This window comes from Rhinoderma darwinii, chromosome 2 (assembly GCF_050947455.1).
Source record: "Rhinoderma darwinii isolate aRhiDar2 chromosome 2, aRhiDar2.hap1, whole genome shotgun sequence".
NCBI classification, from domain to species: domain Eukaryota; kingdom Metazoa; phylum Chordata; class Amphibia; order Anura; family Rhinodermatidae; genus Rhinoderma; species Rhinoderma darwinii.
This window is the reverse complement of record NC_134688.1, coordinates 70,089,622-70,109,330: the sequence shown is the minus strand read 5'-3', so window position 1 is coordinate 70,109,330 and position 19,709 is coordinate 70,089,622. Positions and strand designations below refer to the sequence as shown.

General features: G+C 40.9%; 1 protein-coding gene across 2 annotated transcripts in view; it reads left to right on the top strand.

The window, feature by feature from the left end:
• SUPT20H (SPT20 homolog, SAGA complex component) overlaps positions 1-19,709 on the top strand; it is an 85,869-nt gene that overhangs the window by 29,167 nt on the left and 36,993 nt on the right. For both annotated transcript variants that reach the window (XM_075851734.1, XM_075851733.1), the window contains exons 5-9: positions 2,174-2,232; positions 4,283-4,349; positions 6,037-6,163; positions 8,047-8,150; positions 10,878-10,994. In XM_075851734.1, coding sequence (XP_075707849.1) covers positions 2,174-2,232; positions 4,283-4,349; positions 6,037-6,163; positions 8,047-8,150; positions 10,878-10,994 — 474 coding nt within the window. The remainder of the gene's footprint in view (positions 1-2,173; positions 2,233-4,282; positions 4,350-6,036; positions 6,164-8,046; positions 8,151-10,877; positions 10,995-19,709) is intronic.

Sequence of the window (19,709 nt, the reverse complement as noted above, 5' to 3'; positions counted from 1 at the left end):
TGTCAGGTCAGCAGCAGTGACTGCTACAGTGACCGCGCATCCTGCGTATCTCTCTGACACGCAGGACCCACCTGTTATCAATCACAAGTTCATAACACGCAGAACCCGCTGACCTGACAGATACAGGTTTCTGCGCGAGATACAGCTGCTTTAAATATAGAATACAAAGCAGCTGTATTTTAAAAACTTTACATTATTTTTAATAAATCTTTAGAGAGTTGCACAAAGCACACTGACATTTTAGATATTTTTATAGAAGAAAAAAAAAGATTTCCAAGGTTTACATAGCCATTAAAAAAATCTAAATTTATAGTCTCGCCCCTTAGGCGTACAATGACGGAACACTTCCCTCCAGAAACTCCCTGTCCGCATACACCGTCTTCTAATGTGCTGGAGAGCAATGCTCCATTACCACCCATCAGTCTCCTCTCCCCCCAGGATCCTGCGCTGTCCTGCCGTATTTCATATTGTGCTTTCATGGTATACCAATAGGTAATAGGTAAATAGTTGGAGCTTGAAGAAGGTAAAACTTCAGAACGGTGTCATTAAAACCCCAACAAATTGACTCTAGTGCCTTCGGCTACGTTCACATGTGTTGTAATTGCATATTCCAAATCCGACATGAACTCTCTAAAATCTAAGGCATTTCTGCTGCATGTGCGCAACAGATCGGCATGAGGATTAACCCCATTGTCATAAAGAGGCTCTGTCACCAGATTATCAAATCCCTATCTCCTATTGCATGTGATCGGCGCTGCAATGTAGATAACAGTAACGTGTTTTTGTTTTTTTTTTAAAACGATCATTTATGGCCAAGTTATGAGCAATTTTATATTTATGCAAATGAGCCTTTCTAATGGACAACTGGGCGTGTATTGTGTTTTTACCAACTGGGCGTGTATTGTGTTTTTACCAACTGGGCGTGTATTGTGTTTTTACCAACTGGGCGTGTATTGTGTTTTTACCAACTGGGCGTGTTTACTTGTTTCACTGCACAATCACCCTGTGCTGTGGATCATGCTGGGCTGGAACAATGAGAAGTGTATGACGCTGATTAGTCACTGATTGGTCAGCGTCATACACTCCTCTGTACAACACCCAGTTGGTAAAAAGTAAAAACACGCCCAGTTGTCCATTGAGAAACTCATTAGCATAAATCTAAACTAGCTCATAACTTGCTCAAAAATGATCGTTTTTCAAAATAAAAACCACTGCTGTTATCTACATTACAGCGCCAATCAGATTATGTAGGAGATAGGGCACTTCTAATCTGGTGACAGAGCCTCTTTAATAGGGCTAAATCTCTAAATTTCCTATGCGGAATGCATGGCTGATTTTTCTGCAGACACCACATGCATTGTATATGGATTGTCTTTTGGATGTGATGTAGATTTTGGTGCTGAAAATAACAGCATGTGTGAATGGAGCCTTGAAGAGAGCTCCACATATAGGGTGATATTTAGGGTGGCTGCATATAGAGCAATTCCCTAATATAATACAATCATCTGAATCGCGCCCTATAACCATGAACTACATATTTTTCAAGTTCTATTCCTATAACCTGCAAAGAATATTCCACAGATTGTTTTTCAGGTATGTTTTTGGAATATTATTTAAATGCATTGCTCCTGTTACCTGCAGGAAGGATACAGAACTGTTGAGGGAATTTCCAATACCCACTGGTTTCCCTTCTATTTGACCACAATCTGTAGTCTGCGACTAGTTCTGATTGGTGACGTCATAGATATGGCGATTTTGTAGTGTACCTTGCAGCCCTGCTGTATTGGGAGTGATTCCAGAAAATACAATTTGTCAGCTATCCACAGTATAGCCGTAAATGTTATATTGGTGGAGTGCAGCCTCTGGACACGCTCGGCTGTTTCCTTCCCTTCCGTAGAGATGTATAGAACGACAACGTGCATGTTCAGCCGTCCTGATGAAGGGGTGACCTCCACCAATCTAACATTTATCACCCATCCTGTGTATAGGGGATAAATGCTAATGCCCTGAGAGGAAAATTATTATTTCTGCATGTCGTTTTTAGCAGTGTTCCAGGCATCAAGTGCAGTTCTCTGAAAATAGTTCTTACATAATATTGTGCTGATCCAAATCGGACGAAACAAACCCTGAAAGCATTGAGATTTGTTCCAGAGCTCCTTTTTCTGTTTTCCAGTATGTCATTGAGAGTGCCAGACAGAGACCTCCAAAACGCAAGCATTCATCCGGATCAAGGTGATTTCCAGTCTTCCTTGCCATTGTAAATGTGTGACGGATGTAGCGGGTATTGTGCTTTGTAGACATTTAATACATGTTCTGCTCTCTAGTGCTGCGTCTTTATTTGGTCCACAAGGTTCTCAGGCTCAGACATCTCTTCTTCTTGCCTACCAGTTCTCAGATTTCCTGCTTTTTTTTTATGGCTGGTTTCAGTTGCTCAGATGGAAATCTAATTATGTTCACAAGGAAGCGAGCGCTGAGTGCCAGTAGATGTGTGTTAGTCAGAAGCTGCTGTGTAGGGGCCAGGTGTGCACACAGAAACAGATGTCACCACACCGCGCTCACTGCCATTCTACTGAACGTAACACTGGGACGTCACAGAACTGGCCACATTTAGAAATGTTATTATGGAGTTTTAATGAGATGACCACAGACCTATGTACATTGACCGTTTTAAGCTGATATGTCATTAATGGTGCCGCAATATCCCCATAGCAGTCAATAGAGCCTAAAATACTAAGCACCCTCTTATTTGTATTACTGAGATTTTTTTGGTTGCTTGTGTTGACACATTGATCAGTAATAATATCACATTGCTTAAATTACATTACCAGCAGGGGTGTACATAGAATTAAGGGGGTTCTATAGCAAAATTAAAATGTTGCACCATCCAGGTGACCATTCACACCAACAAACCCCTATCGAGATTGGTCACTCTCTTCCTTGGAGGACAGAATAGCACTGTTACCATTGGGCTTGTACACCCTTATTTATGTTCCATACTGCCCATGGGGTAGACCGAGGGGGCTTACTTGAACTGTTCCCTATAGTGGCTGCCTATATGGTGCGCATGCCGTTGTTGACCAGCATGAGTGATCTCCAACCTGTGTCTCTCCAGCTGTTGTAGAACTACAACTCCCGCCATCCTGAGAGTTGTAGCTTTGTAGCAGTTGGCAACAGGTTGGAGATCACTGACCTAAGGTAACTTAGAGGTTTAAAATATAAAGCCTGTTCCAATTTATTAAAGGGTACCTCTAATGATGTTGCCGGCTGCGTCTCCCACAAAAATTTTAAAAGTGACAGCGGGAGAAACGTCAGGGAGAGCGACTTTTTACATTTCTGAAAAACTTCTTTAAAGAGGCTCTGTCACCAGATTATAAGTGCCCTATCTCCTACATAATCTGATCGGCGCTGTAATGTAGATCACAACAGTGGTTTTTATTTTGAAAACCGTTCATTTTTTAGCAAGTTATGAGCAATTTTAGATTTATGCTAATTAGTTTCTTAATGACCAACTGGGCGTGTTTTTACTTTTTACCAACAATCAGTCCATTGTTACAGTGTGATTGTGCAGTGAAAGAACCTGGGCTGGAACGATGAGAAGTGTATGACATTGATTGGTCAGCGTCATGCACTTCTCTGTGCAATGCCCAGTTGGTAAAAAGCAAAAACACACCCAGTTGTCTATTAAGAAACTAATTAGCATAAAATTTTCCGCAATGAAATACGTTGCATAAAATCCGCAGTATTTACGCTACATGTGAACTGACCCTACTAGTGTTTAAAAGTAGTGGTTATATATAAACAATGGGGCAGATTTACTAATTCTGTCTTAGACTTAGACAAAGTAAACTTAGACCAGACAGTCACAAGATGAGTCAAATATATCACAGTGGCACACGCTGTATGATAAATTTGTAGGTAAAAATAGAAGAAATTCAATAAGCAGGCTCACCACACTTGTCTCGTCGGTGCTTATAGTTCTTCACGTTAGGAGTACAAGGAAGAGGGCTTGTAGGCTTTTCCTTTTACTCTTATGATAAATTTGGTTCATCTTGCTAGACACGATTCTCTTCCTTATAGCAACTCTTGGTTTGCTAATTTTGGCGCATGTTGGGCAATTTTAAACCACACCCCTTTTTGAAAACCACACCCCTTTTGAAAAGTCTCTGAGACGCAAGCATCCAAATTTGGTTCATTTGCTTCATATCAATAGGCGTGATCACATTAGTAAATCTTCCCCAATCTATTTACAATGTCTCTTTTTTTATTTATTTTTTCCCCCTAGGAAATCTGTGTTCCATAAGCTATATGACCTGTACATAGAAGAATGTGAAAAGGAACCAGAAGTGAAGGTAAATGGGTTCTTTTTATGTAGACTTTATAGTCCATTGCCCTGGAATTCAAAACTTTTTGGAAACGCATGAAGATGAAGCCCTTGTGAAAGCATTGTGCTTTATTAGCAAGTGGTGCAAGGTGTCGATGCTGTTTTTGGACGAGGACTATTCCTATGTAGAAGTTGAGTGTGATCTTTTTCTCCCGTGCATTAGACTTGAAACATTTCTGGCTGGACTTTGCTTTCCTCTACCCTGCCATTAAATATGATATCATCTCCTCTCAATGTTAAGTTAACCTCTAGCCCATGCTTTCCTTTTTTTTTTTGTTTTCTGGAAACCATGACCCCTGCCGCTTCCCTATGTAGGTTCATTTAATATTTCAAGCGTGTATTTTATTTTCTCCCAGGTACTAATTGAGGCACATATGGAACAGATCAGCTGAACATGCAGACAGGCAGTGACCTCATGGCTCCAGATAGCCACGGGTGGTCCTTGACTTTTCTTACTGCTTATGGCATGTTCACATTATGGTTTTTATTAAATGTAAAAATGTGCACAGTCCTATATATATTTTTTTCATTTCTTCAGTTCAAATACCTAAATATAGTAACCAGAGAAGTGACATCCTCTACATAGCCAAAAGTTACTTTATGTAGAGAGCGCAATCCTGAGTGATGGACCCAACATATTTGATAAACATGCCCAAAATGCCATTTGTTGGGCTGTCTTAAAGTGGGCAACCCTTTAAAAGGTTGTGCAGCGTGACCTTAATACAACTCTTTCCTACCTGTATATAAAATAGTGGCATATTTGTGAATATAAGGCTGTGCTCACACTGCCGCTATTCTCCTCGCTACACCTTGCCGATTCCTTTTGTTGCTTTTTAATTAAAAAATAGCATAGTCTTTTCTAGTCATTAAAAATAAAAAAACGGAAACCTTATACACTAATTATAAATTAGTGGGATCTGTTTCTAAACTGATCCGTTGAAGTGGTCATGGCCTTGTTAGGGTATGTTCACACGGCCTATTTTCGGGCCGTAAACGGCCGATAAATCGGAAGCAGAACGCCTCCAAACATCTGCCCATTGATTTAAATGGGAAAAACCGTGTTCTGTTCCGACAGGCCGTTTTTTTTACGCGGCAGTTTTGAAAAACGGCCGCGAAAAAGAAGTGCATGTCACTTCTTCAGCCGTTTTTGGAGCCGGTTTTCATAGACTATAGAAAAACCGCTCCAAAAACGGCCATAAAAAACGCCTAGACTTAAGTTCAAATATAACGTTGTGGCTGCAGATAGACTTAGCGTTTCACAGAAAAAGAACTTTATTCGCATATGTGAAGTAGGGTGCAAGTGCCCGAAGGCGATCCAGAGCACGGCAATTGCTCCACCTCTCGTGACTAAACCGTGCCCAATGCGTGCCTCCCCCTTGGCCATGATCGATGGCTCCAGTGTTTCGTGACATCACTGTCAATTGAGACCAAGAAGGAGGCATTGTACAGGGTCAACTCACAAAAGGCGGAGCACTTGCTGGGCTTGAGACTGCCCTTGGGGCACTTGTGCCAATATTTGCATATGCAAACAAAGTTATTTCTTTTAAATTGCAGGAGCAAAATGGCATTATAAAGAGTAACATTGTTTCAAACCGAGATGATACTATAGTTTCCTCTATGGAGTAGATTTGTTATTCTGTCTTCTTTTAATACAGAAACTAAGACGAAATGTGAATCTTCTGGAGAAGCTTGTAATGCAGGAGTCTCTCTCCTGCTTGGTGGTCAATCTCTATCCTGGAAATGAAGGCTACTCACTGATGCTTCGGGGCAAGAATGGATCAGGTATCCCGGCTAATGGGAAAACAACTGTACACTGTGTTCCAAATTATTATGCACATTGGATTTAAGTGTCATAAACATTTAATTATTCATTTTTCAATTAAACTCATGGATGTATTGTGTTTTAGGGCTCTTTGGATCATTGTAGTCAATCTCAGACACCTGTGATAATTAGTTTGCCAGGTGTGCCCAATCAAAGGAAAACTACTTAAGAAAGACGTTCCACATTATTAAGCAGACCACAAGTTTCAAGCAATATGGGAAAGAAAAAGGATCTCTCTGCTGCCGAAAAGCGTGAAATAGTGCAATACCTTGGACAAGGTATGAAAACATTGGATATTTCAAGAAAACTTAAGCGTGATCATCGTACTGTGAAAAGATTTGTGGCTGATTCAGAGCACAGACAGGTTCGTTCAGATAAAGGCATAATGAGGAAGGTTTCTGCCAGACAAATTAATAGTATTAGGAGAGCAGCTGCTAAAATGCCATTGCAAAGCAGAAAACCGGTATTTGAAGCCGCTGGTGCCTCTGGAGTCCCGCGAACCTCAAGGTGTAGGATCTTCCAGAGGTTTGCAAGTGTGCATAAAGCTATTATTCGGCCACCCCTAAACAATGCTCACAAGCAGAAACGGTTGCAGTGGGCTACATGAAGACTAATTTTCAAACCGTGTTGTTTACTGATGAGTGCCGTGCAACCCTGGATGGTCCAGATGGATGTAGTAGTGGATGGTTGGTGAATGGCCACCATGTCCCAACAAGGCTGCGACGTCAGCAAGGAGGTGGCGGAGTCATGTTTTGGGCTGGAATCATGGGGAGAGAGCTGGTAGGCCCCTTTAGAAAATGACCTCTGCAAAGTACGTAGAGTTTATGACTGACCACTTTCTTCCGTGGTACAAAAAGAAGAACCGTGCCTTCCGTCGCAAAATTATCTTCATGCATGACAATGCACCATCTCATGCTGCAAAGAATACCTCTGTGTCATTGGCTGCTATGGGCATAAAAGGAGAGAAACTCATGGTGTGGCCCCCATGTTCCCCTGACCTCAACCCTATTGGGACCCTTTGGAGCATCCTCAAGCAAAATATCTATGAGGGTGGGAGGCAGTTCACATCAAAACAGAAGCTCTGGGAGGCTATTCTGACATCCTGCAAAGATATTCAAGCAGAAACTGTCCAAATACTCACAAATTCAATGGATGCAAGAATTGTGAAGGTGATATCAAAGAAGGGGTCCTATGTTAACATGTAACTTGGCCTGCTAAGTTTTTTTTGATTTGAAAGAGCTTTTGATTTCTGTAAATATGACCTCCTGATGCTGCAAATTCAACAAATTACCATTTTAGTTCTCTTTACAACCTTTAAAATGTTTTGATCTCTGTTGTGCATAATAATTTGAAACCGTGCATTTTTAGTTTTTACTTCTAAAAAAAAATCTATCATTAGGAGATTTGTTCAATAAAATTTGCATTATACTCCAACGGTTGATGGCTTGAAGATTATACTGACTGTCATTTGCATCGACGATTTAGGAAAATCAGCGAAAAATAACATTTGCCTAATAATTTGGAACGCGGTGTAGACCACTAACATGAACTGGCTAACCCAATCTTGTAGGCATGGCCAATAACTTTTTATAAGGAGCTCTGTAGGATTCAGGAATTAATTGCAACTACATGCCTGTGTTATTGCAGAACTTTTTGGTACTGAAATGGCTGATAACATAGCATCCTAGCCAGCGATTAGCTATAACACATAGGTAAATATAGTTTTACAAATAATTGATGTATCTTTCAAGATAAATAATTGATCTGGAAATTAGAATTTGCTTGTTTTTTTTATTGAATTTTCTTTCCCATTTAATTAAGTTGTATATTTAATTTCATGCAGATTCAGAAACCATCAAGCTGCCTTATGAAGAAGGAGAGCTGTTGGACTATATAGATGCAGAGGAATTGCCACCAATTTTAGTGGATCTCCTGGAAAAAGCTCAGGTTTTAATATCTCATTAATTCTATTTGGCTAGAGATAACTATGCACTTTTGACACATTTTTATACCCTAATACTGACATTCAGTTCTAAATAATATTTCCATAGTATCCAAATAATAGTTCATATAGTGCCCACCTGGTTAAACTGCCATTCAGCTTTCAAATAATACCGACATACAATACCTAAATAGTGTAGGGGTTAATGGTACTGAACCTGGGTGTCTAGGGAGTGAAAGCTTTCATGCTCCACTCTCTGGTTCCCCTAGGAAATGGGGGTCTGGACAGTTGCCCAGTTTGCCATCCCCTAAAACAAGCCATGTTCGCAGTAGAAGGTGACGCTTCATAGGACAGGGTCCTGTTTTAATAGATACTTAGTTTGTGATATAATAAAGTATTATGAAGAGGATGGCATTAAAGTTGATGAGGCCGCTCTGTTAGATACGTGTGTTGGCTGTATGATCCCAGTCTTTTAACGCCTTAGATGCCGCGGTCAATAGCGACCGCAACATCTAAGCCATTAGAAAGAGGGAGGGTGGCCTGTTCCGACCACCCATTGCCCCATGCAATTGTGGTATGCCGCGAGTTGTCATGGCAGCCTGGGGGCCTAATGAAGGCTCCCAGGTCTGCTATCTTTGCCATCCTATTAGCCCTGTTCCCATTTTCCCCCAAAAGTTATGTAAAAAAAATAAATACATAACTGGTATAGCTGCTGCTGTAAAAGTCTGAACTATTACAATATAACATTATCTAACCCGCATGGTGAACATCGTAAAATGCCAGACTTGCTGTTTTTTGGTTACCTTGTCTCTGTTCTCCAGCGAAAAATGGAAAAAAAAAAGTGATCAAAAAGTCTTATGTACACCAAAATACAAGCCTCACACCGCTCAATTGACGGAAAAAGAAAAAGTTCTGGCTCTCAGAATATGGTGTCGCAAAAACAAATTTAGTTTTTTAACAATTTTTATCCATGTAAAAGTAGTAAAATATAAATAAATTCTATACATTTCACAGATTTTTTTTTTCCCATTCCTCCCCACAAAGAAATGTTTTCTAATTTCTCAGTACATTATATGGTACAATAATTGGTGCCGTGAAAAACCAACTCGTCCCGCAAAATACAAGCCCTCATACGGCTTGATCGTTGGAAAAATAAAAAAGTTATTTCTTTTGGAAGGTGGTGAGGAAAAAACGAAAATGAAAAACCGTAAAATGTCTGCAGTGGGAAGGGGTTAAAGGGAATGTGTCACTTGATTTTTTGAGTTTTTTTTTAGTTAAACAATTATTTAAGTGATTACACATTGTTTTAATTTTTTCACAAGTCAGGAAATATTATAAATTAGATTCTAATTTATAAGATTTCCATGTGCTGGTCACTAGAGGGAGCAGTTCCCAAAATTGCAGCATGGTCAATGTGGTAAAGCAACCTCATTGCATTATGCTGCAAATTTGGGGTAGACACACTCGCTCTAGTGTCCTCACACAATCCCCCCTCCCTTATTCTGGCTAGTGCCAGGAGAAGGAGGGTGTTGAATCTTCAAACCTCCTACACTGTGTGCCGCCATTTTCTGAGCGACTGCACAGTGTAGGAGGATTAGATACAGTGCTCAGCAGACAGTATAACACAAACATAATACACACATCACATACACAAACATAACTTACCTGCTCCTGCCGCCTCCGCTCCTATTCCTTGCGTCTTCGCTTCCTGGAATATATGGCCGGAAGCCGCGGCCGGAAGTCATCATCTGACTGTCCGGCAGCAGCTTCCGGTCCACATGAAAATGGCGCCGGATTTCGCTCTGCTAACGAGCTTCGTTTTGGCCTGTGTGGGAGAGACGCATGCGCCGTTCCCACACAGACGGCGTACACTGCAGTGAATGGAACGGCTCACATTCGCATTCTCTATGGGGATGTATGTGCCGTATTCTATCTCTGTATGTGTCGTTAATCGACACATACAGAGATGAAAAAAATGGCAGCCCCCATAGAGAAGTAAAAGTAAGAAAAAAATAATTAGAACACAAAATAAATAAAATTTATTTTAATATACTAAAAGCAATATAATAAAAAAAATTCATGACATCTTCCCTTTAATACATGGAAAGCATAATTAAAAAAACAAAACCAATGTTTCTGTATTATTACATAATGTTTACTCCTATGGTTGGTTGTGAATACTGACAGAGCTTCCGGAACACTGAAAGTGAAGCTAGTCGCTCTAAGGGTATGGTCACACGTACACGTCCGATATGCCTGAAATTACGGAGCTGTTTTCAGGAGAAAACAGCTCTTGAATTTCAGACGTAAAGGCAAGTGCAGGCGTTTTTCGCAGCGTCCATTACGGACGTAATTGGAGCTGTTTTTCTATGGAGCCAATGGAAAACGGCTCCAATTACGTCCCAAGAAGTGACAGGCACTTCTTTGACGTGGGCGTCTTTTTTTGACAGCGGCGCGTAAAAAAAATGACCGTCGGCACAGTACATCGTAAAACCCATTCAAATGAATGGGCAGATGTTTGCATGCGCTTTGGAGCCGTACTTTCGGACGTAATTCGAGGTTAAAACGCCCGAATTACGTCCATAAATAGGGTGTGTGAACCCAGCCTTATGTGCTTTTATCATTCATATATTCAGATCCTCTGGGGTATTTATGAATATTAATGCCGTCTCTGTATATCTTCTCTATAGTGGAAATGCTAATAATGGAAACAAATTAATCTGTTTGTGCAGGTAAATATTTTCCACTGCGGGTGTGTAATAACTGAAATACGTGACTACAGGCAATCTGGCAATATAAAATCACCAACGTATCAAACCAGGCATGTTCTTCTAAGGCCGACCATGCAGGTGAGTGGTACATAACATGTTGCAGATCAGCAATGTTCATTGTTCAAGGCTTCTTTTTATGTACACATGATAAAAACTTAAAATGAGATCATGCCGCATGGCAGCACTGCTATGGTAAAGATAGAGGTGCCGTTGACGGAGAGATTGTAGGTGCTGTAGCACAAGTAATGGCATAAGGCTTCCTATGTGTTGTATTTCTATGGATTCCATAGTTCTTCTGGTTATATCCAAGTCCTTATTGTTTTGCGACAAGAAGAAAATGCCATCATTGTCTGATCGGTTGGGGGGGGGGGGGGGGGGGGGGTTGGTGCTAGGTATGCCCACTGATGCCTAGAGTTAAGTGGTTGGAAGTGGCATTGTACATGAAAAAAGCAAACGAGCTGCAGGTGCTGTTGGTGGTCCCAGCGGTCGTAACGGTAACTAATTATATTAGGTAGGAAATAGCGTTGTATCTACATTATTCCATACAATAGGATCCCGCAAAAAAATAGTATACTGAGCGGTATATGTTTTTTAACATAGGAGCCTATGGGTGACGAATGCCATTGTTTGGCATACATCACAGACATCTGTTTAAGGTTTATGTCCTCTCTTCAATATTGTTTCATGACATATACATGACATAAACGTTAACGAATGCCATAATATGGATGACTGAAGCCTGACGCATAGGCTATTATCCTGGCATTTGCTTACCATATACGTTATGAAAAGGGTATTGAGAGTTTATGAAGCTATACATTAACCCGTTAGTGACCGCCCCTTAGTGTTTCTACGTCGGTCGCTAACGGGCCTTATTCCGATGCAATAGACTTTTTACGTCGCAGCATCGGAATAAGTAAACAGAGCAGGGAGCTGTCAGATCTCCCTGCTCTCAGCTGCCAGAGGCAGCTGGGGGCGTCCCTGCTCGACCTGGTGAGATCAATATTAGTATCGATCTCACTCGTTTAACCCTTCAGATGCGGTGCTGAATAGCGAGCGCTGCATCTGAGTGGTTTTGGAGAGAGGGAGGGAGCTCCCTCTCTCCCCCACCGACACCCGGCGATAAGATCGCCGAGTGTCTGTGTCTCCCATGGCAGCCGGGGGCCTAATAAATGCCCCCAGGTCTGCCTGTAATGAATGCCTGCTAGATCATGCCGGAGGCATCTCCTAGCAGAGGCCTGTCGGTTTTACACGGTCAGGCATAATACACTGCAATACAGAAGTATTGCAGTGTATTATAAATGCGATCGGATTATCGCATAGTGAAGTCCCCTAGTGGAACTAGTAAAAAAACGTTTAATAAAAAGTGGAAAACCCACTTTTTCCCCCTTACAAACTGCTTTATTATTAACAAACAAAATAAATTAAAGTTACACATATTTGGTATCGCTGCATCCGTAACGACCCCAACTATAAACTTATTACATCATTTAACCCGCACGGTGAACGTCGTAAAAAATAAAATAAAAAACTATGCAAAAATTGCTGTTTTCTTTGAATCCAGCCTTAAAAAAAAATGTGCTAAAAAGTCGCATCTACTCCAAAATGGTACCGATAAAAACTACAAATCGTCTCGCAAAAAAAAAGCACTCATACAATTGCATCGGCGAAGAAATAAAAATGTTACGGCTCTTCAAATATGGAGACACAAAACAAATAATTTTGAAAAAAAAGTTTTTTTACTGTGTAAAAGTAGTAAAACATACAAAAACGATACAAATTTGGTATCGTTGCAATCGTAACATCCCGCTGAATAAAGTTATTGTGTTATTTATACCACACGGTAAACAGCGTTGATTTAAGACATGAAAAAGAGTGGCGAAATTGCAGGTTTTTTTACTATTCCCCCCCAAAAAAAAGTTAATAAAAGTTCATCATCAATAATTTATATGTACCCCAAAATGGTGCTATTAAAAATTACAACTTGTCCCGCAAAAAACAAGACCTTATACAGCTATGTCGACGCAAAAATAAAAAGTGTATATCTTTGAATGAGACGATGGAAAAACCTAAAAAAATGGCTTGGTCATTAACGTCTAAAATAGGCTGGTCATTAAGGGGTTAAAGAGGCTCTGTCGCCACATTATAAGTGCCCTATCTCTTACATAATCTGATCGGCGCTGTAATTTAGGTAACAGCAGTGGTTTTTATTTTGAAAACGATAATTTTTGAGCAAGTTATGAACAATATTAGATTCATGCTAATTCGTTTCTTAACCCCTGCCCGACATTTGCCGTATGGGTACTCCATGGAAAGCATTGACTTCCCGCATTTTGCCGTACCCATACCCAGAAGCTGAGCCGGTGCCATCCGATCTCAGCTGTATCTTACAGCTGACATCCGACTGTAACGGCGGGGACCGAAATTAGCTTCGATCCCCGCCATTAACCCATTACGTGCAGCGTTCAAACGCGAGTGCTGCACTTAAGGTGTTTGCAGCTCATCGGAACCCCAGCAATGACATTGCCGGGGTTCCGGTGGCTGCAATGGCAACCGGAGGCCTAATACTGGCCTCCCGGTCTGCCTAGCACGGAAACCGGTCAAGTTCCGCCCGGCGGCGGAGTCTGATCGGCTTCCGTAGCCGCCGGCAAGATGGTGCCGGGTCAGGAGCTGATCCGGCGTCATCAGCGGTGGAAGTCAGCTGTATGTTACAGCTGCATCCACCTGTAACGGCAGGAACCGGAGCTAGCTCCGATCCCTGCCATTAACCCCTTTGATGCAGCAATCGAAAGCGATTGCTGCATCGTAGCGGTTACTAGCAGATCGCCAGCCCTGACAGGCAATCAGGACTGGCGACTGCTGCTATGGCAATAGGAGACACAATGGTCTTCTGCTCTACCATTATGGAAGCCGATTAGGCCCCGCCGGGAGGCGAAGCCTAATCGGCTTGCTGTCAGTGAATAACTGACAGATCTAATACATTGCACTACGTAGGTAGTGCAATGTATTAGAAAAAAATAAATCTGACAGCTGGACCTTCAAGTCCCCTAGTGGGACTTGAGAAAAAGTGTAAAAAAAATTTGAAAAAAATAAAAGTTTGAAAAAATAAAAGTTGCAAGTAATAAAATAAGAGTAAAAGGGGGATTGCGTTTTATCAAGTCCTTTTATTAAAAAAAAAGAATAAACCATACGTATTTGGTATCGCCGCGACCGTAACGACCTGAGGTATCAAAATATTATATTATTTATTGCACGCGGTGAACCACATAAAAAAAATGTAAAAAACTATACCAGAGTTTCTGTTTTTTGGTCACTTTGACCTATAAATATTGGAATAAAAAATGATCAAATAGTCGCACGTATTCCAAAAATGGTACCTATAAAAACTATAGCTCGTCCCGCAAAAAACAAGCCCTCATACAGCTCCTTCGACAAAAGAATTAAAAAGTTATGGTTCTCACAACTTGGCGACAGAAAAAATACATTATTTTTACAAAGTAGTTTTATTGTGCAAAAAGTTGCAAAACATAAAAAAGTCCTATAAAATATGTATTGTACTGACCCGCAGAATAAAGTTAACATGTAATTTATAACGCTTGGTGAATGCTGTATAAAAAAACCTAAATAAAACTATGCCAGAATTGCGTTTTTTTGTTTACCTGGCCTCCGAAAAAATAGGGTAAAAGGTGATCAAAAAGTCGCATATACCCCAAAATGGTACCAATAATAACTACAGCTCATCCCGCAAAAAAAAGCCCTCCTACAACTACGTCTATGAAAAAATAAAATTAGTTATGGCTCCAATAAGTCAGGAAATAAAAAATATGCAGTTGTTTGAAGAGGCGATTTTATCAAGGACCTAAAATGAGGGAACCAGGAAAGGGAGGGCCCAAACATATCTGCTGGAATCGAGGGTGCCCGTATTATACCAGGACAACACTTTTCCAGCAAAATTCCCCAAACTGCAAAGGTGCGGAGTGTGGACCAAAAGGGGCATAAGAAAGGACGCCATATATCAGTGCGACACCGGACTGTGCAGAAAGGATTGCTTCACAGCGTAACACACATCTATGGATCATTTTATAGTTTTTTTTACCCCATTATTATACCACCTGACTATGCCCCTTATATACTCTGCCCAGCTTACATGTATCCCCACATTATAAACGGAAACACCAGCAATACTCAAACAAAACTACTACCCAGCAATATCCGCTCTCCAAAAGCCAAATGGTGCTCCCTCCGCTCTGAACCCTACAGCGTGCCCAAACAGCAGTTTCCTTCCACATATATGGCATCGCCATACCCGGGAGAACCCTTAATAATTTTTGGGGTGTGTGTCTCTAGTGGCATAAGCTGGGCATGACATATTTGTCTCTGAAATGGCATATCTAGGGAAAAATATACATTTTTTTATTTGCACCATCCGCAGCACATTCATTTATGGAAAAGACCTGTGGGGTGAAATGCTCACTACACCCCTTAATAAATGAATTGAGGGGTGCAGTTTCCAAATGGGGTCACTTCTCAGGGGTTTCTTTTTATTATTTCACATCAGAGCCTCTGCAATTGTGAACCAATACTTTATATGTCGCCAAATTAGGCCTCAATTTCGCATGGTACTCTCTCACTCCTGAGCCTGGTCAAATGTCCAGGCAAAAGATTAGGGTCACATGTAGGGTGTTTCTAAAACCGGGAAACACTGCATAATAATTAGAGGGCTGTCTTGTTATGGTGGCACAAGCCGGGCACCACATATTGGCAAATCCCATTTTCACTCTGCAACATTGAGTGCACACTAATTTCTACAAAACACCTGCGGGGTTAACATGCTCACTACACCACTAGGTAAATGCATTGAGGGGTGTAGTTTCCAAAATGGGGTCACTTCTGGGGGGTTTCCACTGTTTTGGTCCCACAGGCGCCCAGTAACCAATCCAGCAAAATCTGCACTCCAAATGGCGCTCCTTCCCTTCTGAGCCCTGCCGTGTGCCCAAACAGCAGTTTATATCCACATATGGGGTATTGCCGTACTCGGGAGAAATTGCTTTACAAATGTTGGGTTCTTTTTTTTCCTTTATTTGTTGAGAAAATGAAAAATTTTGCGCTAAAGCTACGTTTTATTGAAGAAAAAGGATTGTTTTTATTTTCACTGCCCAATTCTAATAAATTCTATGAAACATCTATGGGGTTTAAATGCTTACTACACCCCTAGATGAATTCCTCAAGGGTTGTAGTTTCCTAAATGGAATCACTTTTTGGGAATTTTCATTATTTTGTCCCCTCAGGGGCTTTGGAAATGTGACATGGCCTCCGCAAACCATTCCTGCTAAATGTGGTCTCCAAAAGCCAAATAGCACTCTTTCCATTCTAAGCCCTGCCGTGTGTCCAAACAGCCGGTTATTACCACATGTGGGGTATTGTTTTACTCGGGAGAAATTGCTTTACAAATTTTGCGGTGCTTTTTCTCCTTCAGTCCTTGTGGAAATGAGAAAAAATTAGCTAAACCTACATTTTCTTTTGAAAAAAATGTAGATTTTTATTTTCAGGGCCTCTTTCCAATAATTTCTGCAAAAAACCTGTGGGGTTAAAACGCTCACTATACCCCTAGATAATTTCCTCAATGGGTGTAGTTTCCAAAATGGGGTCACTTGTGTGGGGTTTTCATTGTTTTGTTCCCTCAGGGGCTTTGTAAATGTGACATGGCCTCCGCAAACCATTCCTGCTAAATGTGAACTCCAAAAACCAAATGGTGCTCCATCCCTTCTAAGCCCTGCCGTGTGTCCAAACAGCCGTTTATTACCACATGTGGGGTATTGTTTTACTCGGGAGAAATTGCTTTACAAATTTGGTGGTGCTTTTTCTCCTTTAGTCCTTGTGGAAATGAGAAAGAAAAATGCTAAACCTACATTTTCTTTGAAAAAATTTAGATATTAATTTTCACGGCCTACTTCCAATAATTTCTGTAAAAAACCTGTGCGGTCAAAATGCTCACTATAACCCTAGATAATTTCCTCGCTGGGTGCAGTTTCCCAAATGGGGTCACTTTTGGGGGATTTCCACTGTTTTGGCACCGCAAGAGCCCTTCAAACCTGACATGGTGCCTAAAATATATTGTAATAAAAATAAGGCCCCAAAGTCCACTAGGTGCTCCTTTGCTTCTGAGGCCGGTGCTTCAGTCCAGTAGCACGCTACGGCCACATGTGGGATATTTCCTAAAACTGCAGAACCTGGGCAATAAATATTGAGTTGCATTTCTCTGGTAAAACTTTGTGTGTTATAAAGAAAATTGGATTAAAAATTAATTTCTGCAAAAAAATATGACATTTGTAAATTTCACCTCTACTTTGCTTTAATTCCTGTGAAAAGTCTAAAGGGTTAAGAAATTTTGTAAATGCTGTTTTGATTACTTTGAGGGGTGAAGTTTTTAAAATGGGGTGACTTTTTGGGGGTTTCTAATATATAAGGACTTCAAAGCCACTTCACAACTGAACTGGCCCCTGTAAAAATAGCCTTTTGAAATTTTCTTGAAAATGTCTGAAATTGCTGCTAAAGTTCAAAGCCTTGTAACGTCCTAGAAAAATAAAAGGATGTTCAAAAAACGATGCAAATCTAATGTAGACATATGGGGGATGTTAATTTGCAACAATTTTACAAGCAGATACATTTAAGTTGATAAAAATGTTAATTTTTGCAATTTTTCGCTAAATTTTGGTGTTTTTCACAATTTAAATACTGAACATATCGAGCAAATTTTGTCAGTAACATAAAGTCCAATGTGTCACGAGAAAACAATCTCAGAATCGCTTGGATAGGTAAAAGCATTCCGGAGTTATTACCACATAAAGTGAAACATGTCAGATTTGAAAAATGAGGCTCTGTCAGGAAGGTCAAAAGTGGCTAAAGAGGGAAGGGGTTAATAGACAACTGGGCGTGTTTTTACTTTTTACCAACTGGGCGTTGTGAAGAGAAGTGTATGACGCTGACCAATCAGTGACCAATCAGTGTCCTGCACTTCTCATTGTTCCAGCCTAGCGTGATTGTGCAGGGAAAGAAGCTGGGCCGGAACAATGAGAAGTGTATGACGCTGATTGGCCTCTTTAACCCCCTTCCTGACATCCGCCATATATATATACAGTGGAGATCATGTGGGGGAGTTTGAAGCGGGCTCACAGGCTGAGCCCACTCGATAGAACGAGCGTGGTTGCTTTATGTAACAACCGACACGTCAGTGTAACGAGCGGAGTCCTGCTAGTTTAACCCTTTAGATGCTGTGGTCCATAGCAAGCGCAGCATCTAAGGCGTTAGAATGAGGGGATGGCCTCCTCTGACGTGGCATCGCCCCCCACGCGATGTGATCACTGGGTGCCAATGGTTGTAATGGCAGCCTGGGGGCCTAATGAAGACTCTCAGGTCTGCCATGTTTGTACTCCTATCTTAATAGGTGTACAAAGGCAGCCCAGAGGCAGGGCTTAAACGGAACCGGTCACCAGCATTTCACCTAATAAATCAGCTATACCTGGGTGAAAATCATTTTTTATGTAACCTATAGTTATCTTCTAGGTAGGCTCTGTACCGTTCAGTATACTGTTTTTTTTGTGTTCCTGTGCCTTATGCTAATGAGCATAAGAGTCATATATTCGTTCGAAAAGAGTAATATCTTCATTCCTCAATTCTTTCCGAGTTTATCCTGCCGCCTCGCCTCCCCCAGCACACACAAAATACAGCGCTTGCGCATCGATGTCCTATTCCGTTGTTCACATGTGCCAGGACACCATATTGGTGCATGCGCAGTACCTAGATTTGAGGCCCGGACGAATCAAGGAAGGATGTCGGACCATACACGACGGGCGCATCTGCGCTATCTCAGAAGAGAGTTTGGCATTCAGGGCGGGCCAGTTTTCGGCGGTGGGCGGGTATAAGAAGAGGAATGAACGAGCATGCCGGATTATTACCGTAAAAGGCGCAACATTTTTGCAGACCGTTATTTATTAACGGCAATGAACTTTTGACAGCAGCGGCCAGCGAGGGGTGCGTAGAGTTCAATAGGTGAAATATCTGGTGACAGGTTCCCTTTAATAGGTGACTGTCAGAATCACGACATACTGCAGTACATTAGTATTGCAGTATATCTTGTAAGCAATACAGCGATCTCTGGTTCAAGTCCCCTAGGAGGACTAGTAAAGAAAAACTTAAAAACCTTTTTTTTTTTTTCATATATTAAAACTTTCCCAATGTAAAAAAAACAATAAATGAACAACTGGTATCGCCGTGTCCGTAAAAGTCTGAACGATGACATTATATAACCTGCACGGTGAACGTTGTAAAAAATAAATAATAATAATTAAGGCCAGAACGCCAGAATTGCTCTTTTTTTGGTAACCTCATCTCCCACATAGTGATCAAAAAGTCTCATGTACCCTAAAACAGTACCAATAGCTCTCCCTGCAAAAAAATAATTCATTGTACTTCTCAATCGAAGGAAAAATATAAAAGTTATAGCTCTCAGAATATGGGGACAAAACACACATTTTATTTTTAACAATTATTTTTTTTCTTGTAAAAGTAGTAAAACATAAAAATAATACATCTATCTGCTATCGCTGCTTCGAATGGACCCGCAAAATTAAGTAAACCTGTCGTTTTTACCACACTGTGAATAAAATAAATAAAAGTTGTTTTTTTTTCTCATTCCACAAAGACATTTTTTTACAGTTTCCCCACTACATTATATGGTTGAATAAATGGTGCCATGAAAAACTACAACTCGTCCTGCACAGATCATGCCCTCAT